Source organism: Ictidomys tridecemlineatus, chromosome 5 (assembly GCF_052094955.1).
Source record: "Ictidomys tridecemlineatus isolate mIctTri1 chromosome 5, mIctTri1.hap1, whole genome shotgun sequence".
NCBI lineage: Eukaryota > Metazoa > Chordata > Mammalia > Rodentia > Sciuridae > Ictidomys > Ictidomys tridecemlineatus.
In genome coordinates this window covers 163527130-163550505 of record NC_135481.1, presented here as the reverse complement: position 1 = coordinate 163550505, position 23376 = coordinate 163527130, and the positions used below count along the sequence as shown (strand labels likewise).

Genomic DNA, 23376 nt, shown 5'->3' with positions numbered 1-23376 from the left:
TTTCTTCTATTGAGAGGGACTTAAAAACAGTCATGTAAAGAAAGATTCTTTTTTCTCCTTGAACAGATATGTAAGCATGGCCATAGGTGCCACAAGATACAATCAGAGGATAGTTTTAACTATCAAAAGAAGAAAAGCTGATCAAAGTGCCTAGGACCTTATCCTCATTTTTCTGATTTTGGATAGAATTCTCCAAACTGGCATTTATTTTGGATTCTCTTTCTTGGAGCTAGGGAGGTTTTGCCAAAAGTTAGACCTGGAGCTTTTGAAAGAGTTTTCTTTCTTTTGCCATTTTGATTGGCGGAGTAGAAAAGTCCAGAAGAAACAAACATACTAAGTTCAATATATGTATTAAGGATCAGAAAGAATAGAGATACCTAGAGTCAGCTGGAAAATCTGCCCACTCCATGTCTCCAGCTCTTTCACACTGATCATTTTTTAAGACATCTTTACAAAAGGATTCCTTGATACTAAAAAACATGCAAACAGAGTAAGAGCGTCAAGGAAGTAAAACTAGTTCCTACCATTTGAGAAGTGATTTAGCATGCTCATTGTCTTCTTAATTGGATGCCTATGAAATTTCAGGTTCAACTTAGATTTCTTCTTTTGATATCAGTATGAGGTTTCCACATTGTTAACTGTAGAGAAGGGTGTATCCTAAGATTTGTTTTTTGTTTTGTTTTGTAATTCATTTTGGGCAGTGGCTAGAAATTAAAGGGAAAAAAGAAACCTCTAAGCTGTTGAGATTTAGTCATTGATATAGTTTTTGGAGTAAATTTGTATTTTGCTACTCATTGCCTGGCCAGGCAAGAAATCTATTTTGTTTGGATCTGAGCAGCAATTTGGGGGAAAAAAAATCGTATTGACGGTAATAGCTTGAAACATGAAATTGTTTTTATTCCCAGCTTGGAGAAATTGCAGGGCACGTTTTGTTTAAGCAATCCTTTTGACTCCAGTTTGAGTACAAATGGAATACCAAAACTGTTGGGCACATTCCCCCTTATCTCCTACCCAGAGACTGATTTCATTACCATAATTGCAGGTTTGCCTGGCTCTTGGCAGCCTCTCCCCTCCACGACCCTTAATAGCCTTGCAGATGATGGTTACTATTCACTCGTTCTGTCTGCAAGCAGTGCACTCAGAGCTGCAAAGGAGAAAGGTTGTGTTCAAAGACTCAGCATTGCTCATCCCTGCCCTGGTCAGTTCTGCATCACCCAGCTATGCATTTCTTCTTCACTGGGTTCCATGTGGATCCCAGTGACCTTAACTCTCCCTTGGCCATCCATCCTAGCAAATAGCAATGATATAACAGATGTGATGTTTTCCTATTTCTTTATTTTTCTTTTCTCTAATTACTTGAAAAGCTGTGTAATTATTTATAAATATGCAAGGGGTGCCTACAAGACTATAGTAATGGTGGTGGCATGGAATAAAGCTCACGGTATCTTATAGACATCCTGCAACAGGAGTGAAAGTTGCATTTGATTGTCTGCCACCCAAGTATACTCTTAACCTTGTGTCTGGACCTTAAGAATCACAGACCAGGACCACCACTAGCTGGGTAGCTTCCTTCATATGTCAACGTGAACAGGATTCAAACCTCCGCGTTTCACAAAAGGAAGGGGCTGTTTGTCTTAGGGATGGGCACACCCCAGTGCAATTTGGCAGAGCATCTCAAGAAACCCTTCAGACATTGGGTCAGGGTGAAATTGGGAATGTATCTGCCCAGTACATCTTGCGCTGATTACTTGAAGTGCATGTTTCTGATTCATTTGCACATAACTCATCCAGTGGGTGTTGCAAGAGCTATGTGATGGCCAAAGGAACCCAATGAGTCTTTTATTATATTTTTAAACAAGTTTCTCTATGTTGATTGTCTCTTGGAGCCAAGAAACTGCATTCTTCCAGCCCCGTGACAGACCTCAAAACTAGGCTCTGTCAATTCAAAGAACAAGTTCTAACCTTAGCTCTGAGACTATCTGCTTTGACCCTGGGGCTGGTGTTAAACTACAGGAAGAGTAAAAATTGTAATTGGGGAAGCCTGATCTTGAGGATCTGGTGCTTATATCTCTGCACACCCTGTAGCTTCCAGCCCACCACCAGTTCCATCGGTCTCATGAGAGTGTACTTGTATCCTTTAGTTTTTGAGAAGCAGTGTGCAGAGTTGGTAAGAGCATGGGCTCTGGAGCCTGACTCCCGTGTCTGCCATTTCCTCACTCTAGGAACTTACACATTTTGTTAATGTCTACGTGTGCCAGTCTTCTCTGTCTATAAGAAGCTTGGGATGTTGCTCAGTGGTAGAGTGCTTGCCTAATATGCATGAGACCCTGGGTTCGACCCCAGCAACACACACACACACACACACACACACACACACACACACACACACACACAAGCTATCCATTGCTGTCTAGCAACCACTCCAAAAATTAACAGCTTGAAACAATGACCACTGGATTGCTCATGCTCATGTGGGTCAGGAATTTGAGCGAGGCTCAGCTGGAAAAGCTCGCCTGGGTTCCATGTGGTATCACTAGGGGTGATACAACTGGGACAGATCCAAGATGGCCCCAATCACACTTGGAGCTAGAATTTGGCTGAGGTGGCTCAGTTCTCATCCACATAATCTCTCTCTTTATGTGGCTTCTACACAGGTAGTGATTTGGGCTGGACTTCATTACATACCAGTAGGGACATTCCAGGAGAAGGAAAGCTGAAGTTATAAGACTCCTTAAACCTACCAGTATCACTCCTATCCATTCAACTGGAAAATGAGTCATAAAGCCTGCTCAAGTTGGATGGGAGGGGAAACAGACTCCACCAGTTGATGGACAGTGTGCCACATAGAGGGAGAGAAGGTTGCTATGAAGATTTAATAAACTCATATAGGCAGAATACTTGGAACAGCGCCTGATACAGAGTTAAGGCTCAGTGAGTGTTGTGTTTTATTATGATTATTCTTCTATCACTTCAGGAACTCATAGAGTACCTGTTTACCCCTTGCATTAAAGACTTACTGATGACAACTTAGTCGCCAGCAAATCAGGAGCCTGAGTAAGGCCTTGTTTCACCTAACCTAAGGCCATGTTCCATCTAATTGTGGAATCATGTTGGCCATCCCTGGGTGTTTCCCATTGTCTCTCACCAGACAATCTCACAAGGGATAAAACAATCATTTCCCTCAACTCTCTCAGACTTTCTTCCAAGGGTCACATAGCTTGGAGGCTATTGACTCCACATTGACCCTGACCTGTTCTGAATTCCTCAGGTCACCATAGAGGTGGTCGACGGTCCTGACTCTGAAGCAGATAAAGATCAACATCCGGAGAATAAGCCCAGCTGGTCAGTCCCGTCCCCCGACTGGCAGGCCTGGTGGCAGAGGTCCTTGTCCTTGGCGAGGGCAAACAGCGGGGACCAGGACTACAAGTATGACAGTACCTCAGACGACAGCAACTTCCTCAACCCCCCCAGAGGGTGGGACCGTCCGGCCCCAGGCCACCGGACACTTGAAACCAAAGAGCAGCCAGAATATGGTGAGTTTACCACCCAGTAATATAAAGTTGGTGGGGAGAATAAATGAGGATGATGAGCCCTAACAGATGTGGAGCCAAGCAAAACCCAGTTTATAATATGTGGCTCTTAGCCTTCTACGAGGCATACCTCAAAAAGGATTTGTTCTGCAGAAGCTCCAAGGAGTCACCAGCAGCCACATTTTTCTAAAAAGACTATAATTTTAAAATCACCCCAATTATCCTAGGAGAGAACTTTTTTAGGGTCTTTGGGGTTCTTTCTGTCTTGCCCCAAATTTTGGTTTTATTTCTAAAAACAAATCATTAAATTAACTTCCTTTTATTTTTTTTTACTGTAAAATTTCAAATTAAAATCAATTTAATAAAAGAGCTGTAGATGGCTGCTTACTTTGACCAAGAAACTGTGTTATGTTTGATATCACCAGTGATATAGCCCTTGGGAATCCACATGAACATGTGTGTCACAGGTTGTCAAAGTCAGCCCTCCCCTAATAAGTTTTAAGACCCCTAAGTTGAGAGTCCTAGTTTTCCTAGTTTTTAGAATAGGATAAGTGAGTTTGCAAACAATTTCCAAGTTCATTGACTTCAAATAGTAAAAGTTCAATTCTCACTTAAATTGAGATAGGATGATAGAAGGTAGAGGGAATTCAGCTCCATTCAGTCATTCAAGTATCCAGCCTCCTCCTTCCATCACTCCGCCAACTGATAGGTCCTGAGAGTTATTTCCGAGATGCTCTGCAACCAGTTGATATCCAAGGAATAAGTGGGATCCTGGAGAGGGCACATATGCTCTTAACCTTTCAGCACATCACATCTACTACTCAAATCCTACTGGAAAGATCTAGTCTTATGACCCCTCAGAGGAAAGATATTCTGTGAATCCAATGAAAGGAGGAAACAGATTTTACTGATCTGGGGTAGCATGTTATAAGAATATTTGATGTTTTACAAATGCACCCATCCTCATGATATTCTTGTGACTTGCATGAATAGTATATGACCAGGATGACTTGTACCATTTTCACTATCACCTTTACCCCATTTTTCTACAGAAAGACAGGTTATATATTGGAGAGTCATTTTTATTTGCTAGGAGATAGTTTTGGCAACTTCCAAAATATTAAGACAGTCTTTTTTCCAGCTACGTAATTCCATTATTCAGTCAATATTCACTAAGGGCATGAATTATATCTAACACTAGGCTAGGTGCTGGAAGTCCAATATAAGTAAGATATAGTCCTTCCCTAAAGAGGATCTTACCTATCTATGGACAAAGGGAAAAAATAACTGATAGGGAAAAATAGTACCATGATAGAAATATACATCAAATGCTAAGGAAATAGAAAGAGAATGCACACCCCTTCAATCCAGGAAGCTCACGAAAACTTTGCTTTTCCCAAAGGATATCTAATTTATCCATTTCCAAGAGAAAGGATTGGGGACAGTCGCCAGTGTTTATAAGTACTCACCATGCACTAGTCCCTCTTCATGGGATTTCACACATACTATTTTATTTAGTGAGTTCTCTAAGGTACATGCTCCATTGTACAGATGGGAAAAATAAAGCTTGAAGGTGTTAAGCAACTCAACTTCAAGGTTCAAGACTTGGGATTCAACTCAGACATTCTTAATCCAGTATCTGTCTCTTAACTACTATATCATTATACTCTCTAGGGGAAAAGCAGCACATCTCTTAAGACAGTAGAGTAGATCTCATTATGAATGCTTAAATTGGAAGACAGAAAGAAGAAGAAAAGGCCTGTGCTGTTGAATAAGAGAAACAGAAAATTTGGGAATTCTCTGTTGCAGAGAATTCCAAGCCAAACCAACAAAGAATATTGTTTCAAAAAGGAGGGGGGCTCAGATGCTGGACATCAGAATGCCAATTCTGGGTCCTAACTCCTTCCCTATATACCAATGGTACTCCAAGTGTGGCCTCCAAACCAGAAGCACCCGTGAATGTGATAAAAATGCAAATCTTCAAGCTCCCCCCAAGATCTACTAAGTCAGACATTCTAGTGTAGGTTCAGAAATTTATGTTAAAAGAAACCTGCAGGGGGGAAATGAAGCCTTGGGCACTACTATGTGAAATTAGTAGTTCTCAACCTTCTTGCTCATTATGCTCACCTGTGGAACTTTAAAAAAAAAAAAAAAAGAAAAAGAAATCTTGTTGGCTAGCCCTCTCACCAAGTCATTTACATTGTGATTTCTGGGGGTGGGTCCAGAACATTATTGTCACTTAAAGCTCCGTGGGTGCAGACCAGGTTGAAAGCCACTATTCTCCATGTACTGAATTGGAAGGTATAGGAAATGAGACCTGGCATCTATCCAATCTTCTTTATTTTTCCATTCAAAGTCACCAGGTGATCCTCAATGCTAATTCAAGTTTGAAGGCCACTGCTAGAAACAACTTTTTCATCTCAAACTTTTGCAGAGTCTACTTTGCTGAATTCATGATCATTAAAAAATATCCTTTCACTTTCAATCTTGAGGATAGAATTTGCTTCTACCAGAGCAGTAGCTTGGGCTGCCTCAGCCATCCTCACCCAAGCTTCCTCTACTGCAAGTTCCCTTTGAGGTCCATGCATCAGGATCTTACAGCATTCCTGGGTCATCAGAAGCTCGATCTTCTATGATTTTGGAGTATCTTAGTTAACACTTCTGCCTCCTTAGATATCAGGATATTGCTATTTTTCTAAAGAAAATCTTGTCCTTTCCCACGTCTCTCAAGCGTTGCGCCTCAGACTGCATGTGGCCTTCAATCAGTTTTTTTATTTAGTGTAATTTCTAGTGGAGTATGTGTAGGAAAGGTACAAGAGCCCAGGTGGAGCTGGCCCCATTGGCCCTGGAACCTCCCTTGGTCTGTGCACATTGTAGGCTTTCTGTAGCACCAGCAGAATTAGTGCATCATTAGTACTTCTCAGAACGGCTCCAGGAACTGTGTTTTTGCCAGGTACAGAGCACAGGGAACTCAATAAATATTTCTCTGTCTAATGATAGCATGCCATTCTTAAACTTGTTCACAATCAATTAGGTAGGCACTGATTATTGGTACCCGAGTTAGGACTCAGTTCATTGAAATTCTCTAAATGATCATGTCCTGGTTTAACAGAAGATTTAACAGTGTTTTTTTTCATGCATTTTTCTTTGTTATCTTGAATTACGGTCATATCAGTGAGTGCATAAAAGAGGGGTGCCCAACTTGGACCAGAATCAAAGCTGCTGGAATACCAGGACAGGGTAATTGGATAAGGTGGAAGCAAAGAGAGCTCTGATCTAAACTGAGCTCTGCTGAGTTTAAGCTGTGTAACCTTGGGCAAGCGCTTTTACTTCTCTGAGCCTGTTTTCTTGTCCATTAAAGAAAGATGTTTCCATTTACCTCTCAGAGCTATTATGAGTTAAGTGTAGCCACTATCAATAGCATTAGTGGTCCAGGTTTGCCAATGACTGTCATGATCCAAGTATATTCCGTTGCCGTGACACTTTACTGAACCACAGAACTCTAATGCTCTGAAACTGTAAAAGAACTATTTTATAATTTCCAATGGCCTCCTTGAAACCAAGTTATCAGTCCACAACACTGTGAATCATTTTATTCCCTCCTTGAGGATGTCATAGATAGGACTATCAATGCTAGGGACTGTCAAAACACCATATAAATTTTCCTTGGAACTGTTTTGTTTTTTTTTTTTTTTAGTCCTGTCATTGTTATCTTTGTGATTATTGCTCAGTCACTCATGTTCTGCTCTGAACAATACTCTCGGATAGATGAACAAATAAGAACAAGTTTGTTTTACTATAGAAGAAAGGACTACTGCCCTCAAGCTTTGTCCCTATCAGAAATCCTCTTTCTGTCCTTCAACCACATAAAACATCTTTGCTGGGATGTTGGTCTGAACTGGTATGTGATGAAGGCTTCAGGGGAGTAGCTGACATGCACACCTCCTCCTGGAAGATCATTCCACTTCATTGCTAGCCTTGATAACACTGATTAATCTAATGGATCTAAGTTCTATACCTAGCTTTAAAGAATCCATTCAAAAATGTTTAAAACTAAAATAGTTTTGTGAGCATTACAAATAAAGACATGGAGAAGCCACTTAATGGGAGATATATCCTTGATGGCTCCAGTGTCTGACAAATACCTAGAGAACATATTTTGGGAGGATATTTTGATATATTTGTAATCATTAGTTTTTGCTGCTTAAAGAAATCCCTGATTTCAGCAACTTTAAAGAACAAAAGTTCCTTCCTTATGCATCTGTGGGTTGTCTGGTCTGGGCTGGTTTGGATGGGGCTGGATGGTCTCCAAAAGCCTCATTCACAATGATAGGGCCCCAGCTAGACAGCTGAGATGCTCAGATGGAGAGCTGGAGTCTCTCCTGACCTGATGCCTCAGCCTCCAGAAGGCTTCTGTGCTTTTCACATGGTGGTGGCAAGTCTTCATATGGACATTTTGCAAATCTCCATTTATATCATATTTCCTGTTATCCCATTGGCCAAAGCATGTCAGCGTGGTCCAGTCTGGGATCAGCATGCAGGAGGACTAACCAGGGGAGTGGACATGGAGAGAGGAATTAAGGGCATCATTTTCCATATAATCGTATACAGTATTAGCATGTAATCACTTAGATCAAGAAATCAAAGCAAGAAACAAACTTCACCCAAAGATTCTAAAACAAGCCTCACAGTGAGTTTAATGCTAAACTCTTAATGTTTAGAGATAAGTCCCCAAATTATCTCTCTACATTGCTGCAATGGAAAGGAAAGGCTACATGAGATTTCTGGATAGTTGAGGTCCCTTTGCTTTTGTGAAATCAGGAAAAACACTGCTTGGCATCACTGAATTATGTCACATGCTGATACCCACTTCACAAGTGTCATGAATTTTTTTTGTGTGTGCTTGTATGATTAAAAGGCTATTTTAAAAAATTTTTTTAGTTGTATATGAACACAATACTTTAATTTTATTTATTTGTTTATTTCTATGTGGTGCTGAGGATCAAACCCAGTGCCTCACACGCTAGGCAAGCACTCTATCACTGAGCTACAACCCCTAGCCCTTAATAGGCTATTTTTAACTTATTTGCTCCCCCCCTTTTATGAGTATAAAAACATTCTAAAAATTACTTATGATATTTCTTGGTACCCTTGAACAAAACCTGGCCTCATTGGTTTGTGCAGGAAGTGATGGAGTATGTAATATATGGTGTAACCCGTTGCACCTGGGTGAACTCACCAACAAGCCTGTGATTGTGTGATCGTCCAGGTACATTTCTGATGTTCTTTGGGAGATTTTGAAGAGATATAAGAATATACAGATCTCAGAAGCAGCAGTGTCCGCTCCCCTTGGTGGCTTCCTCCTCTGGATGGATGCTTAATAAGAGATGGTAGAGATGAAAGATACTAATCCTGAGAGATGAGGCTCAGTTCCTAAACACAAAGCAATAGTTTCAAATATCCGGTTGGCCATGCAGTTGAGAAACCATTTTTAAAAGAAAATCTAAGTTCAGAAAAAATCTTTGGGGGGGAGGAAAGAAAAATGGATGGTGCCTCTGAGAGCAGATGAGGCATGAGCAAACTCTATTGAGTCAGGGAAGAGGATACAACTATGAAGCACCTTCCCTACCCACACACTGTGGTTCTGGTTAATGGGTGGAGGAGGATTACCAGCCCTGAGTTTGCCTGAGGAGTGTTCAGAGTGAATTAACTTGTCAACAACAGCCTGGGAGCCAGCAAAGGCCACATCTCAGGTAGATACATGTGATCAGAACAGTCTTGGTTGCTGGGCCTACATAGGAACAATCACCATGACCTGTTATGAATGGAAGGTATCTCTTTCCTGCAACCTACATACTTGTAGCCTTGTGCTTGGCACCCAGAAGGCCCCAGGGCTATTGGAAGATGTGGGTAAACCAGGAGAGACTGTTACACAGAGTGGAGGTGCAGCAGAAAGAGTCGTGCTTTTGAGAGCAAGGGCTTGGGGCTAGAGCCCAAGCTTTCCTTTCTGTTAACCTGACGACCCTGCACGAGTCCCCAGCCAACTCAGACTTTTCACTATTGATAAGAGAAAGTGTTGATGATGCACTATCCTCTCCCACTCACATGGCCCCATTAGCCTGATCCACTCTTTCTTTTCCCATGCCTTTCATCAATTCTAATATACTATATAAGTTATTCATTTTTGTGTTATTTAATGCTGACTCCCTTTTCTTATTAAAATATTAGTTCCCCCATAGTGGGGATCTTTGAAATTTCTTCTTCATGAATATCTAAAATTGTGCCTGACATATATTGAGGGATCAATTAATATTTGTGGAAGGGATGTTAAGTAATGACCTCAAAGGACATTTCTGGCTTTACCTTTAATGTTTCTGTTATTTACTGCTGTATAGCAAACCACCCCAAACTTGCTGCTTAATAAACAGCCACAGTGGGATGTGGTGTTGCACGCCTATAATCCCAGTGGCTCAGGAGACGGAGGCAAGAGGATTGTGAGTTCAAAGCCAGCCTCAGCTAAAGCAAGGCACTACGCAACTCAGTGATACCCTGTCTCTAAATAAAATACAGTTTTATTTATTTCTTATAACTTACTGGTTCAGGAGTTCAGACAGGGACTTGATGGCATCAGCTGCATTCACCTGTACACTGGGAGGGTCTGGAAGGGTCCAAAAAGCTTCACTCACATGTCTGTGGCCTGTGTGGTCTTCAAGTAGCTTGATCTTCTCTTTCCAGGCAGTGGCCCATTCATAGATTTCACTTGGGCTTCTTTAGCAGTGACAACATTCCCCAGGGTAAAAACAGGAAGCTGCCAGGAAATAAGGTCAAGGCCAGCCCAGATTCAAAACAAGAGGACATAGATTCTCCTTTTCCTTCCTTCCATCCTTCCTTCCTTCAGTCCCCCCCCCACCGCCTTCCCTCTCTCTCTTCCCTCTCCTCCTTCCCCCCATAGGGTAAGAAAGAATTGATGATAATCATCTGTGGAAATTGCTTAGCATATTATTCTGTGATCTCAGGGTCTGCAGGATGTATGTATTCTCAATAAGAATCTCCCCAGGCATGTTCCAGGGGTCGGGTCCTAGCTATGTACTGATCACCACAGTGCCCTGAACCTCTCTGTCCTCACAAGGCTGAGTCCTAAAATGGTCCCTGGAGCTGTAAGCCTCTTGGCTCCAGCTGGTATCTGTCCCCTCCAATGGTAAGAATGATGGAAATAGACAATTGGCAGATGGTTGGACAGAGGAGATTTGGGGACTCTGGGTAAGGTTGATGACCATCTCTGTGGCTCCCTTCCAGATTCCACAGACGGTGAGGGTGACTGGAGTCTTTGGTCTGTCTGCAGCGTCACCTGTGGGAATGGCAACCAGAAACGAACCCGGTCTTGTGGCTACGCGTGCACTGCGACCGAGTCTAGAACCTGTGACCGTCCAAACTGCCCGGGTAAGTTCATGCAGGGCTCTGGGTTCAAGTTCAAGGGAAAAATGTTAAGTGTATATTTTAAAACTTCCATAAACTTATATTTTTAAATTGTTAAAAACAACAGCAACAACAACAAAACAGCAATTTAGCTAATCAGACTTCTGCGCAGAGCAGGGTTGGAGTGCTTACCTAGCATGCATGAAAGTCTGGGTTTGATCCCTAGTGCCCCAATAAAAGAAAGACTTCTGACAAAGTGAGACAATAGGAGGTAATTAATGAGCTAAAAGGATGAAAAGATGGACTTTCTGAGTCTTACACACAGTGGGAGCAGCCATGACCTAAAGGACAATGCCAGCTTGTACTACTTAATTTAAAGGAGGGACTATGGTTGGTTTGGACCTTGGATGTGGGATTTGTTATGAAGTGAAGAGGCCCATGAAAATAGACATTTATGGTATGATAAGGAAGCCAGGATGAGAGCGTCGGTAGCCATCCACAGAAAAACCACAGAGCCCTGTTGGTGACACCTGAGAGTTGCCCAGGGCTTACCCAGAGAGCACACTGGGGAAAAGTAGCATTTAATTATGGTTTTATAGCACATTAGTGCTTTGAAAATTAAGCCAATTGCAAACTTGGTGAAAGATCATATTGGGAATGAAAAATAATTGTGATTGACTCTAATGGTGGTTGTTAAATTGTGGCCAATGGACCAAGTCCAGCCTAGGACCTGTTTCTAAATGGCCCAGATATTTTTAAAGGGTTGAAAAGAAGAGGAGGAGGGGACAGTAGCAACCAAGACCATAAGTGACCACAAAAGCCTAAAATTTGTACTCTCTGACCTTTAATTCATTCATTCATTCATTCATTCATTCATTCATTTTTGTACTAGGGATTGAACCCAGGGGTACTTTACTACTGAGCTACACCCTCAGACCTTTTCACTTTTATTTTGGGATGGTATCTCCCTAAATTGCCCAGGCTGATCTCAAACTTGAGATCCTCCTGCCTCAGGCTCCTTGGGATTACAGACATGTAACTTGAAGAAGGAAGAGAAGGAGAATAGGAAGAAAAAGATAAAGAAGATGTTGATGGAAATAAGGAGATAAAGCAAGAAAAAAATGAGATTGGCTGGGCATATAGCTCAGTGGTACAGCACTTACCTAATATGCCCATAGCACTGGGTTCATTCCCAGCACATGTGCGCTTGCACACGCATGCGCGCGCACACACACACACACACACACACACACACATTTTAAAAAGAAATAAAGAAAAGAAAATGAAAATAAGATGGAGTTGAAGGAGAAAAAGACGGTGATAAACAAGAGTTTTTGTGTACTTAAGTATCAAGCAAATTTCCGTGATTTTTACATGCATTATTTCATCGACTCCTTACAAGAGTCTCATGAAACAGGTATTTATTATTGTACCCATTTTGGAGACTAAGGCACAACCAGCAGCAAGTGATCTATCAGGAATTTGAATCCAAGTAGTCTGAATCCAGAATTCCATGTTCTGAACCACTAAACCCTTCCACTTCACTAGAAGGAAGAGTATTATACTCAGCCACACATGGACAGAGAAAGCTCTTAATGTCACCCAGACCTAAGGTGGTAGATTTGGATTTCTTGTCAGAGGAAGCCTCTTCCCTGCCACCATTTTGAATATTTCTTTCTTGTTTTCTGGTACCACTGAGAGCAGCATGGCCAACAGCCCTCTGTTCACATATTTGTTTTCTAAAGTCTGCTCTCCTTCCATTCTTTCTGTCTCTCTGCTCCTCCTAATTCCAGCTTTCCAGGGCTCCCTTGGAAAAGAAGAGATCTCCTTTTGTAGGCCCTCTTGCCTTATTTGGTTTGCTGATTCGCAGCTTTACTGGAAAGAATCGTGAAGCAGACAGGGTCTCCCTGGCCTGGCAGTGATTACGCTGTAAAATATGTCCAATTGTGAGGCCAACCTCACAAATGTCTTTGAGAAGCCTCATATAAAATCAGAAAACTCCCCTACAAGGAAATCAAGTCATGCCCAGCACGGAAGCTAAGGTTCCACGAGCCCCCATTTCTTCCTCTTCTTTACCTTGTAAAGGAAACCAAGATGTAGATAGTAGTTTTGAAGAGAACTGGTAAGTTTGAGGCAAGCTGGGTTCAGTTCCTCAGAGCAAGTAATGGATGGCCCAACTCATTCTTTCTGAAGCATCCACAGCAGTGCTAAAAGTTTTAAAATATGAGACAGCTTCTGGTCTTTGATTATGGACTGCTGCATCTTCAAGCAGAGCTAGCTAAATATTGCAGGGAAAACATTAGCTAACACTACTTACCCTGCTGCTCTCTGGGCTCTCTTTACACATAACTCATTCAATTCATTCAACTGTACAGGGTAGGAGGGGTGTCCTTTAATTCTCCCCATTTTAGAGATGTGAGGACTGAGGCACACAAAGACAAAGTGACTTGCCCAAGTTCAAAAGCTAGTAGTGACTGGAACTCAGACAGTCAGTCTATTAAAGATGAAGTATTAACCATTACACTCTCCTGCTTCTGATTTAGTTTGTCACCCTGAGGCCAGCAGACAGCCACACTGACATGTCCTCCCTCCCCACCCACTGCCCACCCTCATCCCCCCCAGGCTGAGTAAGGGAGTTCACTAGGACTCATTCAGGCACATTTGGATCTGATTTCATGCTGTGAATGGTATCTGGGGTTTTAATATATTTTATGCACTGCTACCTGCTTTTTACTGTTTCCTCTGTTGGCAGGTTTCTGCCCATGAGTAGTAATGAACACAAAAAAGGCTTTGTTCAGGTGTATTTGTTTTTTATTTTTGAGGGGGTGACTTTTTCCATAAAAACTAGGGGAAAATGAGCTCTTGTCTATGTTTAGGAATTGAAGACACTTTCAGGACAGCTGCCACCGAAGTGAGTCTGCTTGCGGGAAGTGAGGATTTTAATGCCACCAAGCTGTTTGAAGTTGGTAAGAAGATTTTTTTTCATCTTTTATCCAAATATTGATTTAGTGCCTTAGAAATTCCTTTTGCCTTTGCAATGCCATCCTTGGATTCATGTAATGTTTCATTTTCCTCTTCTGGGGTCCAATTCTTTCAGCATTTTTCTTGCTCATTGAATATAGTCCAAGCAAGAGAGAGTAATCCTGTCCCTCCTGCAGCAGACTGAGCCACACAACATTTCTGTGGGCGCCCTGCTCACTGCAGAGCCTCCACAGTGAGAGACAGGAGAGAACAACCCTCTTCCCTGAGCATAGGCTTTGCGCATAGTAGGAGCTCAAGTCCCACAGAATCAGTTCTCACTCAGCTTCCGATGAGTGTCCCCAATAAAATCAGTTCTGCAGAGGGAGGGAAAGAGGACATTTGTTCAATATTATACACTCCCTTCCCCTGCAAGGATTTTTCATAAATCTTTGGTACACTCTGCTATGCTTCTTTGTCTGTTGGAAAGTATTAGCACAAATATAATAAACAGAGCAAACTAAACTGAAAGTAACTACTTAGGTGAGAGTTTGCTTTTTAAAAATAGTTTTATGTGCTTCTAGATACAGTCCTATATTTTCCAATTTTTTCTTTTTTTTTCTGTTTTCTTTTTCTTTTTTGCCTTAAATTCTTTCTTAACCTCTTCACTGAGGCTGTGCCTCCTCATCCAAAAATTATGAGGTCCTAAGTCCCTTTTTGTTTTATAGCCCAGCTTTTCAGGACATTGTTTGGTGAACAAATACATTCCTGAAAGAACTATAGGGGTCAGACAAGGATCTAAGTAGAACTGCCTAGAGATGGGGGGGGGGAATAGAAACAAGGGTGCTGGCCCTATAGTGAAAATAAACAGAAACAGCAGGGGGCAGTAGAGAGTGATAGGGACTGTGACAAAATGAAAAACTCTGTTTCATCCAAAGGGATCAGACTGTGACTGGACCATCATGTAATGAATGTCAGTCATAATACTGTCAGGTGTTGTTTTTCCGAGAGAGGCCCCAAATATGGGTTTTTGCTAGAGCATATCTTGATTTTTACAATACTTGGTAATAATTTATTTTAATTACGAATATTTCCATGAGCCAAGCTACAGTCAGTTTGGAAATTCTGTGTTTCTAGGGCCTCCACCTCATCCTAATCACACAGTTGAGTTGCATTGAATAGAAGGCTTCTGCAAACAATGCATTTGACTTTTTTAAAAAAATGACTTTAAAGGTGTGGATTTTATATAAAATGGAAGAGGAGTTAGGATGGACTTGGGCGGGGGGAGAGATTTTTCTCAGGCCTCTTCATATCACACCCCACAGCAGGCAGCCCCTTGCCTTTTTGCAGTGAGTCCAGATGCACAAGGTCACATTCAGTATGTAGCTAAGGACGCAAGGGCTGCGTAGACATAGGGTTTTAGCCAGGATCCAGGCAAGAAAGAACATGGCATATGCAAATTAGGTAACTGGGGAGCATTTGGTGAAGAACTGTTTGCAAAGGCATGAGCAGGGTGGTTGAAAACCAAGAAGGGACTGCACAGAATCCCAAAACTGGGAACAGTGGGGAACCTTGACCCATTGTTGGCCTGAAATGACCTTCTAAGGAGCAATGACTAGAGCCCACAGAGAAGCATGCCTGATAGCAGTACTGGCTCTCAGGAGGATGCAGAAAATAGGCAACCATGAGAAGGAGCTGAAGAAGTAAATACTCTAACCTCACTCTCCTCCCCTTTGGAGTACTCTCATTGACCCAACCCAACTAGAACTCAGGGGTACAGGGGCCTGTTGATATGTTGCGCATCCATCAACCTTCCAGGGAAGGGGAGATGTGGAGTAAGGATATAGACAGGCAAACCAAAGATCATAAAAGCAGAGATGGGAAAAGATTGACTTGCACAAGGTCAAGTTGCCTCATCTAGTACAGTCTCAAATTTTCTACAAAATAGCATAGTGAGTAAGCGCCCACCTCACAGAGCTATTGTGGAATTCAATGAGTTACATATTTGTAAAGCATTTATAACATGTCTGCTTTGGTCAGCCTTTCATTACTGTGACCAAAATGCCCAATGAGAATAACTAAGCAGAGGGAAATTTTATTAGGAGCTCAAAATATCAGAAGATCTCAGTGCATAAATGGATGACTCCATGGCTCTGGACCCAAGGTGAGGGAAAGCCCCAGCAGAGGGAAGCTGTTCAAGTCATAGCAGGATCAGGAAGCCACAGTGGGGGGAAGACCACAAGGAAGATGCACCTTTCCATGGCATATCCCCAGTGACCACCTCCTCCAGCCACACCCGACCTGCCTACAATTACCACCCAGTGAGTCCATTCAAAAACTAGGAAACACTGATTAGGTTACAGTTCTCATAATCCAATTATTTCACATCTGAACATCCCTGCATTAACAGGATCACTGGGGGGACACCTCATATCCAAACCATAATGGTAACCACCACACTGAACACCCATTGTAAATTGGATTAAAAAATAAGTCATTGGATGTCCTGTAGGTACATACATTATAATGACATTGTGTCCTGAAGGGAAAATATAACACCATTTTCTGGGACCTCTTAAATTTTGTTTCTCCAAGGAGACCTTTTAGACTTTGCAACTGCCTAGGACCATAACTTTTGTTTCCTCAGTGACTGCTCAGTCAGAGGGTCACAGTCACAGAATCATAGAACTTGGTTTGGATGTAAAGATTTCCTCCAAAATCTCATGTATGAGACAATGCAAGAAGGTTCAGAGAAGAAATGATTGGGTTCCGAGAGCCTTAACCCAGTGAATCAATTTCCTGATGGGATTAATTGAGTGGTAACCGAAGGCTGGGATGTGACTGGAGAAGACCAGGCATTGGCAGCATGGCTTTGGAGGGTATATTTGTATCTGGCAAGTAGAATCTCTTTCTCTGCATTCTGATCATCATGTGAGCCACTTCCCTCTGACCTATTCTTCCGCCATGTTGTTCTGTCTTACCTGGAGATCTGAGGAATAAAGCTGATTGTCAATGGACTGAGACCTCTGAAACCGTGAGCCCTCAAATAAACTTTTCCTCCTTTACAGTTCTTCTGGTTGGGTCTTTTTAGTCACAGCAGCAAGAACAGTGACTAAAATAGAACTCAAAAGACCTGACAGCACATCCCAACTGGGTGCACCCTGGACTCAACTCTGTGAACTCTCTACATGTCCTCCCATTTAATCTCCTTCCCTAATTTATGAGAGATGTATTATTACTAAGCCCAATTTAAAAACGAGAAAACGGACACACAGCAAGGGAAAAAAGTCTTGCTCATGGTCACATAACATAATTGAGTTGGCTTTAATCCCATGCAGTTTAACATAAGAGCCCACACTCATGAACTTCTGCCAGGGCTTCATGGGCTCATGAGAGATGCCCCATCTTTCTCTTCCTCATTTTACACACAAAGAGCCCTGAGCTACCCTTCTAGGCTGCCCCTTGTCCTGACCACTTGATTCCCATTCATAATGCCACCAGCCTCCTAGGCACCTGGGTGGAAGTTGGGGATCACTTTTTTCTGCTTTCCTTTCTTTACCCCCAAGCCCAGAAGTTGCCAAGATCTGGTTGCTCTAACTTTCTCACCACTTTTGATCCTACCTCCTGTTCCCTCCCAGGGTATCTGACCTGAGCCCTTACTGCTGAATTCCTTCCTTGCTGCACAGCTCAGTTAACAACTGTCACTCACAAACCTTCAGAGACTCCCTAGTGCCCTCTGAACAGGCCTAAACTGAACAACATTCCCTTGATCTCACACCAATTATTTTATTTCTCTATTCCTTCTGTTCCAATGGAAGGGAAAGTGTCCTCAGCCCCATATTTTTTTGATTATCTGAATGTTCTCCCTGAGATGCTTTCCCCCCATCTCTATGATTGCAGTCTGTGTCAGTTTGGGTCTTTTGAGTAGCAGATACCAGGTGGAATTAGATGTGCATGAGATTTAGCAAAATAATGATTTAAAAAAAAAGGAGACAGCAGCACTAGGCAGAGAAGGCTTTCGAAATGAGATGACAGCTTTACCCCTGGGAAGGAAGAGAAAGAACTAGGGAGGCACAGCCTCAGCCATGCCAATCAGCATTGCCCAACAAAGGTTGTCTGTTGGAGACACCCCCACTGGGCTTAGTCATTGACCAGAAGCAGGCCAGGAGAACATGTCTTGATGGGAACACCAATGGTGGACCCAAAGGTGCTATAGCTGGAGGCTGCCAGTCAGCTAAGTGCCGTGGCAGTTCCTCTTGTAGGAATTCTGAGCAGAACACTTGTGGCCATCACAAAGCCCTACTATGCCCCAGGACCAGTGCAGTGCCTCATGCTTCCTAAAGTACCCTTGATTCACCTGTTGTGTATGTGTGTTTTTTTAACCTTTGCCTCCCTTCTTGCATTTCCGTATCCCCTCATGGATGATGGCTTCCTCAGATGTGCCTCATCTTACCCATGGAAGCTCCCTGAGTCAGATGCTGTCGGTGACCCACCTATGTCCTCTAGTCACACTATGTCCCTGCATGTCATATGGGGCCTTACCAACTGGCAACCCCTGTATTTCTTGGTGTGAGGGGTTCTCTCAAGCCCCCTGCCCACTGCTGAAGAGCAGGCTATAAGTCAGGAGCTGATGAATACATTACCCAGATCCCCATTAAATGAAAACAAATCCAGATGCAGTAAGGATGGACTTTATTCACAGAATCATTGCTTGGGAGACGGGGCAGATATTATCTCCCTATTCTTGCAATAGGAAGAATGCTGTGGCCATACGGCCTGCAAGTGCATCAAGAGTTAGGCCAGAAAAGGGAGTTTTCTTTTATAAAGGAGAAAATAAAGCTATGAAGAACCTAGGGTGGGTGTGTTAGTTGGCTTTCCCTCACTGTAACAAAATAGCTGAGAAAATCAACTTAAAAGGACAAAAGATTATTTTTGGCTCATGGTTTCAGACATTTCTGTCCACGGTTGGTTGGGCCTGTGGTGAAACAGAACATCATGGTGGGAAGTGCATTGTGGGTGAGGCTGGCCAAGAACAGAAGGAGGAGAGGAAGGTGCTGAGGTCTCAATATCCCCTTCAGGGACATACTGCCCAGTGATCTAACTTCCTTCCACTAGGCCCCACCTCCTAAAAGTGGCAGCACCTCCCTATTGGGAGTGCCACCTGCTGGCCACCAAGTCTTTAACTCATGGATCTTTGAGAAACATTTAAGATCCAAACCATAACAGAGGAGAAATAGGAAGAAAGCATGGCGAGATAGGACAGAGAATGTTTTATTCTAAGTCCAGTCGATTTTCCAGAAGGGACCTTTAAGGAGAAGCTGATAGGTCAAAGTCCAGGGTATTGATGAAAGAAGAGAGTCTTCCTCAAAATTTTATTCTGACCCCTCAATGAGCATGGTCAGTTCAGCTGATCATTTGTAAAGCGAAGACAGGAATTTGGAAGGCTATGTCTGAGTTTGTCACAGTGAAGCTATGGGGAGAAGGTATCTATGAGTCTTACAGGGTTCTTTGCAGGAATCCCTTGTCCAGAACACAAAAGGGTCCAGGGAGGCTGGGATGGGGGGTAGATTCTTGACTTCTTGACTGTGGCTATTTTCCAGGATACATTCCTTTTGTAAAGTTAAACATTGTCATTGAATGGGAAAATCTTGTTCTCTGCAGGATTCAACATCTGTTTGATTTACACCTTTTACTGGCTGCCCTTTCTCCCCTGTCTCACTCCCCCGCTCCCTGCTGGTGTGGCCTAGGATACCTCCAGAAGAACCATTTTCACTGGACTCTCTGCTTCAGGATCTGAGAGAACCCAAATTGAGACATTCACTAAACCAAAGGTCACACTCCGCTGACTGAGGGACCAAGTGAATGCCTTGTTCATGGGGCCAGTTATTCCCATGTTCTTGGAGCTGCTTGTTCCCATGGACAATGCAGGCCCAGTGTTGATACATATTTTGGCTTTTCGAAAGAAGCTAGGAATCAATCTACAATTATAATTGGAACCAGCTAATTCTTAAGTGTTTGCTACTGATCAACATTTTTAATACTATGAAAACCAAACATAAGACTTGTGAGGGCAGATTCTGACTCAAGCCTACGGGTCACTGGCCTCTGACCTATTTGTTAAGCCTCTTTACCTCCTTAAGGCGTTATCATCATATGAATTTGCATAAAGGCCTCAGGTTAATAGGTTGGGAGACTGAATCTACTTTAAACCAGTCAGTGAGTAGCAGAAATAAAATTCAGTCCTATAAATGTTTCATCGAGTCCTTTTAAACCATCACATCACCACTTATTTAAAGAGGTCAAATGCAACTCTCTGAATTATTGTTAATTTTGTTAGGGTTGATAATGGAGCTACTGTTACTTAGGAAAATACACTTTGGAGAGCAACTCTTATTTTCTTTTGCTTTGTGGTTTGTTTTGTTTTTTTATTTGTTTGTTTTTATGGTCCCTATAAAATTTAGGGAGTAAAAAAAATTACATATGTCTGCATAATTATTTAAAAGATAGAGCAAATACAATGATAGTTAAATTTAGATAATAGAATATGGGGTAGTCATTAGATAAATATAGTCCCTTTGCTTTTCGTTGTGTCTTGAATTTTCTTTCATTACATAAAGTGGGGGATTGGAAGTACGTCTTATAAACAAAGATGTTCCCAAGTTCAAGGGAGAGGAGAATCCCCCACCTTGGTATTCCAGGTGCCTGCAGAGGTCTCTGACTGCAGGAAGGGAGTTGTGGACTTGGGTTTCATTCCGCCAGCCAGTTTTACATGTGGTAAGAGAGTTTCTTTCTGGCCTTTTCCAGACACAGATAGCTGTGAGCGATGGATGAGCTGCAAAAGCGAATTTTTAAAGAAGTACATGCACAAGGTGATCAATGACCTGCCCAGCTGCCCCTGCTTCTATCCCACCGAGGTGGCTTACAGTACAGCTGACATCTTCGATCGCATTAAGCGCAAAGACTTCCGTTGGAAAGATGCCAGTGGGCCCAAGGAGAAGCTGGAGATCTACAAACCCACAGCCCGGTACTGCATCCGCTCCATGCTGTCCCTGGAGAGCACCACGCTGGCCGCCCAGCACTGTTGCTATGGCGACAACATGCAACTCATCACTAGGGGCAAAGGGGCGGGGACACCCAACCTCATCAGCACCGAGTTCTCAGCTGAGCTCCACTACAAAGTGGACATCCTACCCTGGATTATTTGCAAGGGTGACTGGAGCAGGTATAATGAGGCTCGGCCTCCCAACAATGGACAGAAGTGCACAGAAAGCCCTTCGGACGAGGACTACATTAAACAGTTCCAAGAAGCCAGAGAGTATTAAAGAGACGAGGGTGAGGTGGAGGAAGGCCACCTCTGGTTTGGGGACACAGACACACTGCACTGATCTGCCACCTGGCGCCTGGTTCTTTTTAATCTGCCTAGGTGTATATTTGTATATATACCACAGGAGTATTTTTTATAAGTTACTCTAGGGGTGTGCACCAGGCCAGGATGGCTGCCATTTGAAGCCACCCTTGCCATGTACAGTGCCTACAAACTTCCTTGGAAGTCCTCCTAGGGGCTATGTGGGCGGGAGGATTGGAAGAAGCAACCCAGCAACCAGAAGAGGAGCCTGGAAGCCAGCATGGGTGTGATTCCATTCACACCTGGATCCAGGGTGGTCAAGAGAAGCAAAGGAGGGAAGAGACTGAAGTTGTAAACATTATAAGCAGTTTTTATATATAACTTATTTAATACAAATGTGACTTAAGCTTAACTTTTTCTCTAGAGTTGTCACGGAGAAACTATTTAATCACTTCTGAGAGAGTTCAGAAAGAAAGGGGCTTGGTGAAGTGGGAGAGAAAGGGAATTTTGCAATGATTTCCTTAAAAATAAATAGCTCAGTGGAAATATATCAAAACATGAGATCGCCCACCTTAAGCCAAATGTTATGTAGTCATAAGGCACCTTGTTGGAGTCTCAGATTCCAAAATTCTCTTGCCTCAGACTGGGTAGGGGGTAAGGAGGTAAATCAATATTTTTTAGGAGCACATCTGAGGCCTAGTTTTAAATAGGCTTTAAAATAAAAGATCAATGTTAGCATAATGCTATTATTCTACAAAAGGGCCCCCAAACAGTAGAATTTCTGCTCTTAGCTTAGTAGGTTCAGAAGATTACAGTTCAGACATAAAAACAAGGAGTAGCGCTTTTCCAAAGGAAAAAGCATAACGAATGGGAAAAGAATGCAACCCTCATTTCATCTATTTTATTTTAATGCTATATTAATTTTTCACCACCAGTGTATTTCTAATAAATAAATATTAAAAAGGGAGAGGGGCTGAAGTCTGGGAAATCTTAATTTTCTTATGTTTTAAGAAAGAAAAAAAACTGCATTATTTTTGTAAAGTATTTATTGAGTTATTGGGTCTTATACATCAAGCAACTGTAATATGACCTGGTTCTGTAGGGTGGAACTGAGGATGAATAAAGAGTTGGTTCTTATGCCATCTTTTACTTGCAAAGCTCCAGGAAAAGAGAATATATATAATAAAATCATAATAAAATGTGTTACTTGCATCTTTGATTCATAATACAAATGCCATAAGTAGCCCTAGTGAAGCCAGGCATCCAGGAAGGGGAAGAGAAAACTTCAACCCAAGTGGGAACTAAAAGGCTCATTGACTGATATATTGGTGGCTGGTGTAACTCAAAGCAGCTTTGGCACCAACAGCATCCACCCAGCCCCTAAGTGACTGAAGCCCATTAAAACACATGTAACTTTTTGCCCACCTCCCTAGATAAGAAAGCCAAGCCAAGCAAAAGTTTAAGACAGCTCAGATGAGCAAGATCACTTCTAGACAAAACTCTGGAATTATACTAATAGGTAGAACTACTCATCGTGTAAATTATTTACTATCATTTACATTTTAGCATTAAACAATTACACTTCAGAACGTATTGCCCATCAGGATATTTGTATCTAGGATCTATGTCCAAGTATGGAATGAGAAGCCTATTCACATCTGAACTAGTACAGAGAGAATGGATAGTCTGACTTCTAATAGTAGGAAAACAAGTTATGCAAAGAGAATTCACTGGCAATGGGCTGCATTGCTTTTAAGGTGATGCTTTCTATGTCAGGATATCCATTCAAGCAGAGGCTGTTGGTAAGGCACATGGGCAACTCAAATGAGTAATAAAGAAAGACAAAATGAATAGCACCAAGAACCTCTGAAAAGTGGTTCTCTAGAGTAAGTGTACAGCATCGTGGGAATATAGTGTTAGGAATCAAGAAAGAATCTGTTGGTTCCAATGGAGGAGTGGTATTTTTACAAAGCAGAAATGAGTAAGGAGTAATAAAAGGAACTAGGAAAGAGGAAAGAGAAGGGTGTTTTCTGAAAATTCAGATGTTTAGAGTAATGAGTGAAGAGACAAGATTGATGAGAACTGGAGCCGTATCTGTTGAGTTTTTGTTAGAGATTTAACATGGAG

At 42.2% G+C, this 23376-nt stretch overlaps 1 protein-coding gene across 1 annotated transcript in view; it reads left to right on the top strand.

The window, feature by feature from the left end:
* Positions 1 to 22452, top strand: part of Ism1 (isthmin 1) — a 70734-nt gene extending 48282 nt beyond the window's left edge. The window contains exons 3-6 of the mRNA XM_005320470.4: positions 3269 to 3533; positions 10827 to 10970; positions 13823 to 13912; positions 20709 to 22452. Coding sequence (XP_005320527.1) covers positions 3269 to 3533; positions 10827 to 10970; positions 13823 to 13912; positions 20709 to 21226 — 1017 coding nt within the window. The 3' untranslated portion in view covers positions 21227 to 22452. The remainder of the gene's footprint in view (positions 1 to 3268; positions 3534 to 10826; positions 10971 to 13822; positions 13913 to 20708) is intronic.
* The last annotated feature ends 924 nt before the right edge of the window (positions 22453 to 23376 follow it).